General features: G+C 41.3%; 1 protein-coding gene across 1 annotated transcript; it reads right to left on the bottom strand.

Moving 5' to 3' along the window:
• Nucleotides 1-1,732: 1,732 nt before the first annotated feature.
• Nucleotides 1,733-11,542, bottom strand: LOC105271179 (uncharacterized). The gene is made up of 5 exons (XM_011312556.1): nt 10,783-11,542; nt 8,078-8,322; nt 5,235-5,384; nt 4,977-5,114; nt 1,733-4,601 (listed from the first exon to the last, which is right to left on the bottom strand). The coding sequence occupies exons 1-5, from the start codon at nt 11,078-11,080 to the stop codon at nt 4,386-4,388; spliced, it is 1,047 nt and encodes a 348-aa protein (XP_011310858.1). The 5' UTR covers nt 11,081-11,542; the 3' UTR covers nt 1,733-4,385.
• Nucleotides 11,543-12,120: the final 578 nt, after the last annotated feature.

Raw genomic sequence — 12,120 nt, 5'->3', positions numbered from 1 at the left:
CAGTTCATCATTGCAAAATTAAAATATTTAAATTATGAACTAAATTAAATTGGATTAAAAATATAAAAAATATTATTGGCTTTGAATAAAATATTTTCACTCTCACATTTTTTCGCCGAATATGACAAATTTGCATGGGTAATAATAATAATAATCACAATAATAATAATGTTTATTAATTTATTTACTCGATAAATTAATTAATTAATGAAATTTAGAGAGAAATAAAAATTGGAATTTGACAGATTCCGCCATTGACATGAATAAATATAAAATTCAGGATTTTCAATCAAAAATTTGACATTTCCAATAAAAATGTTGTCAGAACGGTCTTTTGTCCGTGTGGAATGCGAATGATAGGTCCGAGCTTTGGCGGAATAATAAAGCAGGGGTTGGAAGGGCACCGAGCAAAAGCAAAATTCATGCGGGCGCACTGTCCTAATTACAACGAGGCCGATTTTTTTTTTTATCCAAAGCTGAAAGGAAGCCGAAGTATTTGGGCCCCAGGGCGATCGGGACCTAGACGATATTTTTGGTAGCTTCCCAGGAGTTGCTCCAAAAAGGGATCACGGGACATCGAGGGAGAGATCCACCGCGTCGTCGTCGAGACCTGCGCGGGAACGTCGCACTTTTCCCAAGACCATTCATGGGAGCGCTTTGGGGTACTTTTTTTTTTTTCTTCTTTTTTTTTAGTTCGGGCCTCTCCTTCTCACGACTCATTCATACCTTCGCCGCATGAGATCCGATCGTCGAACGTGCGCCTACCTGCCTTTCCGCCGACCAACACCGACGCATCCTTTTTTTCACGGTGTGGAACTATCCGCCGACTCTGTCTTGGCGGATAGTCTCCACTGGGATTTGGAAGGAAATCGTTTGTATGAGTTCAACCTGTCCTGAGGTACACGGGTTCCCACCTTTTCAATGATGTCGTGGGGTACGATCTGTGTCGCCTCAGTTTTTGAATTATCTCGAAACATTTTTACTGCCGAGTTTTACATGGTTTATGGGACGATGATGCTGATTTGTTTGGAGAGGATAATATAACATCCTCATAACCATGGGATGTCCACAACATCATTTATTTATTCATCCTTACCTCTGAATTATTGATATCTTCCATTTTAATAAATATCTTCACTAACTGAAACTGAAATTAATCATTTGCCACTAGTTTTTATTCAATAACGAATCAATAGGTTATGGATATTGAAAGTGCATGGACGCCATCGCCAGGTGGCGCACCATTGGATGAATTATTTTTTTAGCAGAGATTTTGATGTTGTAGAATTGAAATTAATGAAAAAAATGGCGCCTCCCTGGCACCTCGTCCCAATCGATGTTAATGGAGAGTTAAAACATTGACACCTCATGCCCTCAGCTGGAGGCAGTTGGTAAGGGGCATACAGGGCCCAGGGAGAATGTCAGGAATATGTCAAACAAGAACGGATGGGGTATTGCACGACCAGGGCGATGACAACGAGCTAACAGCGTTGGTAAACATGGCGGCACGGTACAGAGGCCGTCGGAAACCCGTGATCATGTACTAACTCGTTTCCTCTCAAACACTCAGATTCAACATATTCGTAGACATCACGAAATCATGGGAAACCAATCGTCTCTCGAAGTCTTTGTACCAAAAATACCCCGATTACCAGAATAAAAATGCAATAATCAAATCTGTAAATAAAATATTGAGGTTAATGAATAGATTTTATAAACAATTTGTCGATGTTGAACGGTCTTTGGTTTATTATGATACAACAGAGCGGGCAACTGAGAGAGGGGCCCTTACATATTACATATCCACATATATAATAATTTTATAATTTCCAATTTTCTTTAATGTTTCTTTCCGTAAGTTATAGCGGAATCTCTTTATATACAATATATACGATTTAAGCGGTTGACAATTAAAATTACAATTTTTTTTGTCCATTTATTATCGCACAATAAATTTCTCATGTTCAGTCCTAAATTATTTAAGATTGCAATAGACTAATCATTGCTTTTTCGAATTTTATTAACACCGGATATCATCTGTTGTTTCGATTAATACAGATGATGTAGTACTGACAGAGATCGCTGGGTTTATTTTTCAGACAGATAGGATTTTTCAGTTTTTCTATTGTAATTGTAATCTCAATCAATTTTTTAGTTAATTGCCGTAAGACTGGGTCGACGCTGCTGCTCTTGGCGCCTAGATTACTGTATAAATTATAAAATTAAAAAAAAAAACAAAGACATCAATTCGATTTTAAAGTCGATTGATTGGATATTGAATACTGGTGTTACAATAAATAAAACGATAATGGAGATGGATTTACAAGGAATATAATACGTTTGCGATGCTTATCACAGACACGAGATGACGGAGTCTGGGATGCATTGAAAATTGAACATCACAGGCTCTTTATTTAAAAAATCGTGCTTAAATGCGGAAAATGAAGGAACCGGGAGATGAAGCTCGTGGAAATATTCGTTGATCGATAAACATTTCTTAGAGTAATATTTCTAGAGTGCGTAACGTACATTAAATTGTCTAGGGTGAAGTGAATGCGTGAATTTTTATAAATAGTTCATGAAAGGTGACAGCAGCAGCGCGACACGACGAATTCACGAGGAAATAGGTATTCCACTGGATAAACTAGTGACACGAGTGAATTTCACAGACAAAAAAAAACAATCATGCCTCAAATCTCGTAATTCTTCTCATGTTTCAGCAGGAGAAGTTGTTCCGTATTCACACGAGTCACTAGATTTTTTTATTTCGTAAACCAACACCACCATTTTCTCCCCAAAAATTCAATTTTCAACAAAAAAAATTGGTTGGTGAATACGAAGTGTAAAGCCTTTACAAAAATAAAAATAAATAATCTGAATAAATACGAGGATAATACTACCGTTAGTTAATAAATATTAATTACAATTAAGTTGTGGATACGAGAGGATTCCTTGAGGATTACGCGGGCTCAGTATTTCGCATGCATTTATTGTACGTATTCTCTCTCGCAAGGTGAAGAAACCGCAAAATACTGTGTACGTGTTGCGTATATCTATGTATGAGAGTGTACAGGTCGGCTGGTGATATTTTTTTTTTCCCTGCGATTTTTACCAGCGTGAATAAACCCAACTGGAGAGGCAGGGTTTCCCTGTACACCCCGGTCAAATATATGCTGGCAATGCCCTTCTTTCACTCTCTGTCTTTACTCATTAAACGTAATCTCATTATTATCCCTCATCAAATAAACAATATACAAAACCGCATTACCGTTTTTTTTTTATGTAAATTAATATAAAATTTGTTTGCCTACGTAAAACCCGAGATTTCGGTGTAAATTGAATTTAAAGTCGGTGCGACGGAATAAAATATTGTATTCTTGCACATAGGTGATTATTAAAAATCAGTTGTTAAGAATAATATGAGCACTAATTGGAAGTAAAACAAGTGCTAGAATCTGTCAAATTCTTAAGTTATCGCAAGACTTTTATCAATTTGAAAAACCTCCGTCTCAGATAGATGATAAAAATTGTAATAAATTTTTGAGATCATTAGATCTTTATGCTCAATCATTAAAAAATTTTGATAAGTATACGGATGAATACGAGAGGGAGATGCAATTCGACCATTTTTAAAACGGTTAATTAGCGAAATTATGGAACGATTATTGAATGCGGCGGAAAACCGGGGGAAGAGGGCGGCAATTCTAACGACTCACTAGATTTCATTTCCCTACTAAATTACATGGATTCTACCGTGAGTTATACATATAATATGTACAGTTCCATTTGCACTTCAAAAAAGACTGATCGTACGATCCAGAGACAAAGAATCGGCATGACTATGTCAGGTGGAGATGAAACACGCCATTTCTTCATAGTCAGCACGAATTTGAACACCCGACCGAAAACTCTGCGAGAAAAACCGAAAGAAATGATTATCCCCGTTGAATTGAGACTCAACGACGTTTTAAAATCAAAAATTGCCACGTCGAGCTTTGAGCCAACTCATTTGCGACATCCATTTTGTTGAACAGATGTCTCAAAAGTGGAGATGTAGCTGTCCCAAAGCAATCGAAACGCTGCAACAATGATTTAATCCCCCGATGCGTTCTCAATAATCACGAAAATCAATATCTCAAGCGATTTAACCCCCAAAATATCGGGAGCGGCCATTTTGTGCCGTATGAACGAGACAGCCATGTTGTCCCGGACATAGTGATACGATCCAATGTCTCTCGATCAAAAAATCCCACAGTCTAAAGCTATCGACATCATTTATTTCTCATTAAGATAGTAGAGCCTCCAGACTAAAGTCGTTCTGACAATTCCCTTAAGTAACGGAGTCGTCGTCTGATTGCCCTTCGCCGGCATCCGCCTAGCCGCCTTCAGGACTTGACACCACGACCCAAGTGTCCAAATACCTCTATAACGTACTCCAATCCGTTCATGTAGTCACGAAATATAAGCCAGTCACGTAAATTTCTGAATGTTGCCTGTGACGACATACCACCGCGATAATCATTGGGCATTACTTGGCGGGTTATGTTGTTTCTCGGTGTTACTCCGCGTTCTATGAGAGCAGCTTGCAATTCACACAGCACCTGCAACACCAATCACCAGAGAACATCAGTATATGACAGCTCAAGCCGACGAGGGAGTTGAATCTAACGGTCAGAATGACCAAACCAGTGTAAAATCGAAAAATCATTTGATTTTTCTTTGAATTTTTTTCCTTTTGAATTTAAACAGGGCAATGCAACACCAATGAAAATTCAGTGATTCGGTGGATCAACCCAGAAGAATCGTTAAATCTGCGGAATTGCTTTTCGTCCTGAGCCAGCGGTCTGGCGTTGTGAAAGCTGACACCATTTCTTCATTGTTACTTTGAAGAGCTGTTTCATTTTCTTTGTCTCATTTTTTTTTATTTATTGATTGTTCAGCGATGATTGCGACACGAGAAATGGTTGATGGCTTACCGTTTGGAGACTTGACTCGGTGTCCTTGAACTTCTGGAGGAACTCAAGCCGATGATCCTCCTGATCCCAGACTATTTGCTCCAGACCTACGGCGTACGTCTGCATGTACTCGTAGATGTCCAGTAGAATATTGTCAAGCTGATGATTAAAAAGAATTATTGAGAAATGATTATTCGACAGTCCATAAAATCAAAGGCACGTCTTGAAATGATTTTCAATAATAACTTCATGCACCAGTGAGTAAACAATAACACAAACCATTTCTAATCCCAATTTGCTCAGGTACTCCGGTGCCAGTGGTTCCCCGAGTTGTTTCGGTATCTTATCGAGACCAGGCAGCCAATCGTAGTGGTTGTCCTTCCACTCCGAGTGCAGAACGGCAAAGTCGGTGTTAAACGTCTGTTTGATCTGGAGGTAGGCCGAAAATAAAAAAAGAAGAATTAGTTGAAACGCCCGATCGATCCATTCTCTTGGATGAGATCATCCGTAAGAGGTAGAAGCACATGTCGAAACAAGGAGTGGGCTAAAGTATCGTCTTCCCTCACCAACGAACTCGATCCTCAATATTTTTTTTGAGACAAAGAAAAATTCAGGAGCATCAATATACCTCGGAGGATAACGGCCACCGCGAAGGGATACCGGACATTCTAGTTGTCATTGCGTAATGAAATAAAAATAAATCAACAACGGGATTTAACTGGCAGCCAAATTTCTCAGTAGATTCTAGAGAAAAATCCCATGAGGATCTCCGCACGACTCCAATTTACAATCATATCATTCAGAAATTCCACAAAAAATTCAGTAATTATTAATTAATATTAATAAAAATAATTCCAGTGATTATGCACCTGTGGAATCCAGAAATTCGGGGGATTCCCTGAGAACTCAATCAAATCCGATTTAGTTCTCAAAATAAAGATGTATCAAAGATTTATTTTAATCACAGACAATTGATCTCAATGAAGGAACAATGGCATGAATAATTACTTCAAGTAATTTTAGAGCGTTCCCCCAGTTTGTAAACCACCGGTTGATTTATTGACGCAACTTGGGAATTAGTCAGCTTGTGGACAGAGTAAAGCCGAGTTAACTTCGGGAAAATGAGAGTACGTGGAAATGCAAATGGCTACGGATCCCAGAGGCTAATCGGTGACTAAACTGTCCACTGGGGTGTCCCTCGCGTGTGCCAGGCGCCAATTGAACATAGCAATGGCGGAATAAAATTTTTTGCACCAGAAAATTGAAAAAAAAATTGAGAGGTGATATTAAAAAAAAGGACAACTGCGACATTTAAATCATTCAATGAAAGCAAGTTCATTGCAAATTTTAATCAAGAAAATCTTGTGCAATTGCCATTGCCACGCGCCCTGAAAATAATTGATGCAAATGCAGCATTTGATATTATCCCAAACAATTCATTGAGCCGGGGATTCCTACTGTGTCAGCTGGCTCACGGGGATCATTTCACAGCCCCTGTCCACTCTTATCTCGACTCAAGGAATTATTATGATAATACAATGCCTTCACGACGTGCAGCACGCCCAATACCACGGTGATAATTCTTTCATTGCACCTATCGTATAACCTGTAACGCGAGACAACTTGTAATTGTGACGGATTTTGATACCGTGAATGAACGCCAATCGATTATAAACTCGATTTATTTTCTTTTTTTTTTCGTGCTCCAGGTGATTTTTTTTCTTTTTAATCCTCCGCGGCGCCGGTGGTCCCGGAAGGGTCCAATCAATTTCGGCATTGAGGAGTTTACGCATGTCTCAGGTAGAGCTGTTACTATTCATAACCCCATTCTAAATCTCCAGTGAGACATTCCTCGCACCGGGTTAACCTTGGAGACAATGTGCCGCGCGAATTCTCATGTAAACCGGTTGACATTAACAACACCGAAAATCTGGATTACGTATTCAAGGGGTAATAACCAATTAGCGGATAAAAATGCGGGAGCAATAATTCTATCGTGAATTCAGGCACCGGTGATACCAGTGTTGTCAGATGATTAAAAAAATTTTTTGTGATTACTCAAAAAATCCGCATAACAAATAATTGAGAGTGAAAAATTTTTGGGAGTTGCCGGTGCACCACCTCGCGGTGGCGTCACTGCACTGCGCGCTGGCATAACCTGATAAAAAAAAAATAGTGAACTCACGCAAAAACTCTAGATCGATACTGACTTTATTTCCCGTGTCGAATATCTCGTAATTTCCAGCTCATAAAATTCCCATCGCCGAGACGAGACTAAAGAAAGGGCTGGAGAGAGTGACAAACACGTATCTGCGATATCCCGAGGAGAAGCTACTACTGGGGCCCGCCGGCATGGTGTATCAGGGCCCGATAGCCGACGTGCTGTATATCCGGTCTGCACTTTAGTATGCAGCCAGAGTATGCATGTGAACGGTGTGGGCAAAGGACTGTCCAAGTGGTAGACAGCTTCCGATTCTGATTTATTGAAATCTTTATGATATGCCGGTTGTTTACCGATAACCGCCATGAACGATAAAATCCCGCAATGAATTGTCTCACGATTTCCAAGAATACCGATGAAAAATGAGATCCACCCGATGGATTCACCCGTAATGAACACTATTTTCTATTTCCAAGGATGCTGACGAGTGAAAACGCGGGACTTACGTCACCGATCCACCAGACAGTGGGTCGCCAAGAGGAGTTCGGTATCAGAACACCTGCTTAAGATAACATTTTCCCAAGAATCTAACCAGAACCGAGAACCAAATCAAGAATAACCAGCTGTCTAAATGGTGTCTACTTTAAAACATCATCTCTGCTGATTGTCAGTCTCACAAGTAGCTGAAACGGAACCCCTCGATGATCTAATGGAGTACTCGAGGGTTCATGGAAGTGAGATGAATACCGCAATGATGCGTTAATCCTTCCGATGAAACTCGCAATCAGAGACTGATGAAGAGGATATCCTGGATGTATTCCAACGTTTTTGCAAATTGAAATAGGAAAGCCATTTGCCGATTTCCCAGTGAAGAGTTTTGGCTGGAGCTTGGACGATTGGAGGGAAGACGATTGAGGCCCAATAGATATTTACGCGATAACAGATAGTAATGATTACTTACGTAATTGTCCTTGAACCCTTGAGCCTGATGGAGTGCAGTTCTCGCTTGAACAGCTACGACATTCAGAAGCTCAGCATCAGTCAGAGGACCATATTCCGGCTCACCGTCACTCTCCTCCGTGGCAAGTCCTTCGCCACAAGGATTCATCCATTTCTCTGGTGAATTCAGTCGTCTGTCCTCGAGTGTCATCGTTGGTGCACCCTGTACCGATACCACAAGCAGCGTCACTAGTAGGCTACCTAACCCTGCAAGTAAATAATTCATTGATCAGTCCAATAATCACTCGGACAACACAGACGGTTGGTGTATAAATAGAATTGCTCTTGTCTTCTCATCCACCGACGGCAAGTGTATGATCCAGTATGATTCAACCGTGTGGAAGAAACAACATCGTTTATCAGACTAACAACCTCCTAATGACCTGATCCATCCACCTGGATACTGGATCAGATCTTCACGGGCTATTCTACGTCATTAATTTTTACCCTCCGCGTGTACCCCGTGAAAACAATCTCTGATTGTTTTGTATCGGGTGCTCAACATGTTGGACTGCTGTCACTTAATCGCGAGGACAAGTGAACGGATGAACCAGAGGTAAGCACAGGCCAGTGAAAATTCTTGTGAAACCGCTGTTGACTCTGCACCGGGGGAAGGGGACAGAGGAAAAAAAATGCGTTAACCCAGCCGAGGGCATCATCGTGGACGTTTGAAGCGGTGAAGAAGCTGCGGAAATATGCGGTAATGGCGCACTGTCCTCGCATTACTCTCGACAATTATACCCCATTACTTCGATACCCTCGTTGTGCGCTCACCTTAACCAACCCTCCCTCAACTTCTTCTGGGGGACAGCCGAGAATTTCCGCGTGTGTCAACTCCAGGAGGTACGACGTTGCGGTAGGTCGCTGGATAAATTTTTTAACGTTCCTCCGGGGGATTCATTGTGGATATTACACTTCAGTACTTTCTTGCCATCATTTTTTTTTTTCGAAAAAATTCGAGATGCAGAAAATAAATGGGATAAATTGGGGATTAGATTTTGGGATTAATTTGAAGTGAAATTATTGTACAATTTCTTAGGTTTTCCTTTTCTGAAAAATTATCGATGGAGAGGGAAAATATTATTTGACATTTTTCACGGGGAGATGGTTTTAACGAGAGTTGAAGGGGTGCTTTAAGCCACTTGTGGAATCGGCTCAACAGGTGGCCCCTCTTCTGGCCACTGATGAATAAAATGAGGAGTCAGGGTCGTGAATATGCGATAGTACTGGGGTAACGAGGGGTTAAACGACTCTCCATCGATTTACGGGATTAAAATAATCGGTTGCTGAACGGCGAGATGATCCCGCGGGATTTTTCAGCTCCAGATTCGTCTCTGGAGTTAAATAAAAGACAGATTACTGGGGGGTGGGAGGAGGTTATGGATGACTAATACATTCATCGGCTCGCCCGCGTGACGTAAAGTGCTGAGATATAATGGCGTCGCGGTATGGAATAAAAGACTGTGGATTATTCTCTTTTTGTTCGGATTGTTCTATCGTGAAAAGAGAATTCACTTAAAAAATTGCGGACTGAGGGAATTCGATATTTTCTACTTTTTTTTTTAAATCTCAAGTATTCAAACTCGAAAATTGCGGCTGAAGCTGAAACACGTGCGGGGAATTCCCGGATTATTCTCGATCCCTGAAATTTTCACCGATTTCTCGAATTTGAAAATATTTAGAGGAATATCTCGAAACCTGATAGAGATGGCGAAATTTTTATTGATACCTTTTTTGTGGATATTATTTGGCTCTAAAAAAATGGTCCCATGAAATTTCCGGTGTCTCTTTTAGATTCAGAGATATTCGTGGAATTGTGGGGGAAATCGGCTAGTAGCCCTTGACTACTGAATTTCTAGCTACCGAATTTGGGCCCTCCATTCATGACTGTCTTAAGATAGATGATGAGTGGAACCGACGGGAGATAAGTTAATCGAGGCACGACTCGACGGCTTTTCCGGCCGTTAAAAAGCGCGCCAATCGATTTCCGCCGCGTGGGCGCGCGTGGAAATACGCATGGAATGGTCTTGTATATATTTTTTTTGTCACTGCAGATTCAATTCCACGGGCTTATCGCGACTTTTTTTAACGAAAGATTATGACAATGGGTGAGTAATGCCCGTTGAGGTGGTATTCAAGCGAGAAAAAAATGGTGGAGCACCTTAAAAATTTTTGCTATACCCTTGAGACTGGGTGACAATGAGACAGTGGGCCATACTCTTTGTTAATGCAGAATATTAATTTCGGGTTCGGTATAATTGATCGTCTGATGAATGGACACCTGACTAGATATTCAATGTCTCTTGATTTATTTATGATTTTATTACAGTCGACAATTTCCTCTAAGCGCTTTTTTCACTCTAGAAAATTCTCGTTATTTTATTATCTTCCTGCTCCCCTTCCCCCAGTAATTTACCAGGAAATTAAGCCTCAATTCTCGAAATTAGGGTAGTAATTAGTCCCTTGATTTATTTATGATTTTATTACAGTGAATGTTTTTCTTCACTCTGGAAAATTCTAGTTATTCGCCATTTCTCTTTACCCCATAAATTCCAATTTTTTTAGAAATTCATCGGTTCAAACGATTGCAGGAAATATTTAAAAATTTTCTGGCAGGCAGAATAAAAAATAAAATATCTCGGAACTCAAAAATTTTAAGAAACTTACTCAGCCATTTGTATCCGCCACTTGTCGCTCTCCAACTTCTCCCGCATTTTTTAATCCCATTATCCACCAGATATTTCACCCCGCACTCATTACACTCTCCCCTCGTTCTACCCTTGCACTCAAAATGACCATCGCACACCCCCCGGTTCATTCCACAAAAATTAATTGTCCTGGTATCATAAATTTTCGTGTCGGACCGAACCCGTTGAGTCTTCACCCTGTGATACGTCGTCCTCTGGTCCCTCATCATAATCTCCTCCATCCCAATATCAGCCCTCACCACTGTATCCACACTCATCGCATCACCAAAAAATCACAGCACTCCAACCCAAACCAGTGCCCACGTGTATCCGTCCGTCAATATTCCCCACGTGTTCACAAAATCAATTCATCAAAAAAGAAACGCAAAAAAAAAGAAAGAAAAAAAATCCAAAGATCCGAACTGTCACCCCAAAACCTCTCAAAAAAAATGTCACAGAATCACAAATGGATCAATCAGGTTGACACCTAGTGAGAGCTCTCAGGTGAAGTCGAGAGGTCGTGCTACCTCGAGTGTCAGAATGTGACTGACTCGGTGAGTCCAGCGAGTGAAGTATCACCGTGAGGCAGAAGGTGAGTCCCGTGAGCCGTTCGGTCAGTCCCCGATTCAAGTATTGACCAGCCGTACCAAAATATAACCCCCCAAACCTCCACCGATCACCACCAAATTCAATTGTCAACGAGATGATTCAATTAGCCCAAGTGATGAACGTTTGAGGCGTTGGGTCACACTAATCAGTTTCCGTGGCGTTCCAGTGCCTATATACGATTGGGTAAAGTCACTGAAAGGAGTAGAGCACGTGGCCCGTTCACCCCGCTTTAGGCCAATCCTCGCCCCTCCCCACCACTACCAACATGTCATGGTGTTTCCCCGCGTCGACCTGAGGTCCTAACAACCCCCACCACTCCACATCAATCCCCTCTACCTCATTACCTATCCCCCTTCTGTCCCCTTCTTACCCCACCCCCACCCACGCGACTCATTCATAACTAGACGCGCCCCCCCCACCACCTGACAAATCTTACGGCGAGACGCATCTCCCCTCCCTCCCACCATCAGCCATAGCGTCACGCTTCAGGATTTCGCTTGATTCAGAGGATTTCACCGGGATATTTGGCCACCGGAAGCAAGAGGAATATCCCGCGGGATACACCTTTCGCGGAAGACAGTCGGAAACCAACGGAATTCCTCGTTACGATTCCTGACGTCATCCGTGGACGAGAGTATTTTCAGATGTTTTCCTGTGATTCAGGAGTTTTTGTTTTTGGTTATGAGAGGCTAGGTTGGGGATGTCAGGT

This window comes from Fopius arisanus, unplaced genomic scaffold (assembly GCF_000806365.1).
Source record: "Fopius arisanus strain USDA-PBARC FA_bdor unplaced genomic scaffold, ASM80636v1 scaffold00104, whole genome shotgun sequence".
Classification (NCBI taxonomy): domain Eukaryota; kingdom Metazoa; phylum Arthropoda; class Insecta; order Hymenoptera; family Braconidae; genus Fopius; species Fopius arisanus.
The sequence above is the reverse complement of the archived record's forward strand: the minus strand, read 5'-3'. Positions and strand labels throughout refer to the sequence as shown.

What these genes read in the sequence shown, in the direction of transcription:
- LOC105271179 (XM_011312556.1), bottom strand. Translation starts at nt 11,080, where the DNA reads ATGAGTGTGGATACAGTGGTGAGGGCTGATATTGGGATGGAGGAGATT. An exon ending in TGGCGGATACAAATGGCTGA is followed by an intron (nt 8,323 to 10,782) that starts GTAAGTTTCTTA and finishes ATTTACTTGCAG; the next exon opens with GGTTAGGTAGCCTACTAGTG. An exon ending in CCGAGTCAAGTCTCCAAACG is followed by an intron (nt 4,602 to 4,976) that starts GTAAGCCATCAA and finishes TTGGTGTTGCAG; the next exon opens with GTGCTGTGTGAATTGCAAGC.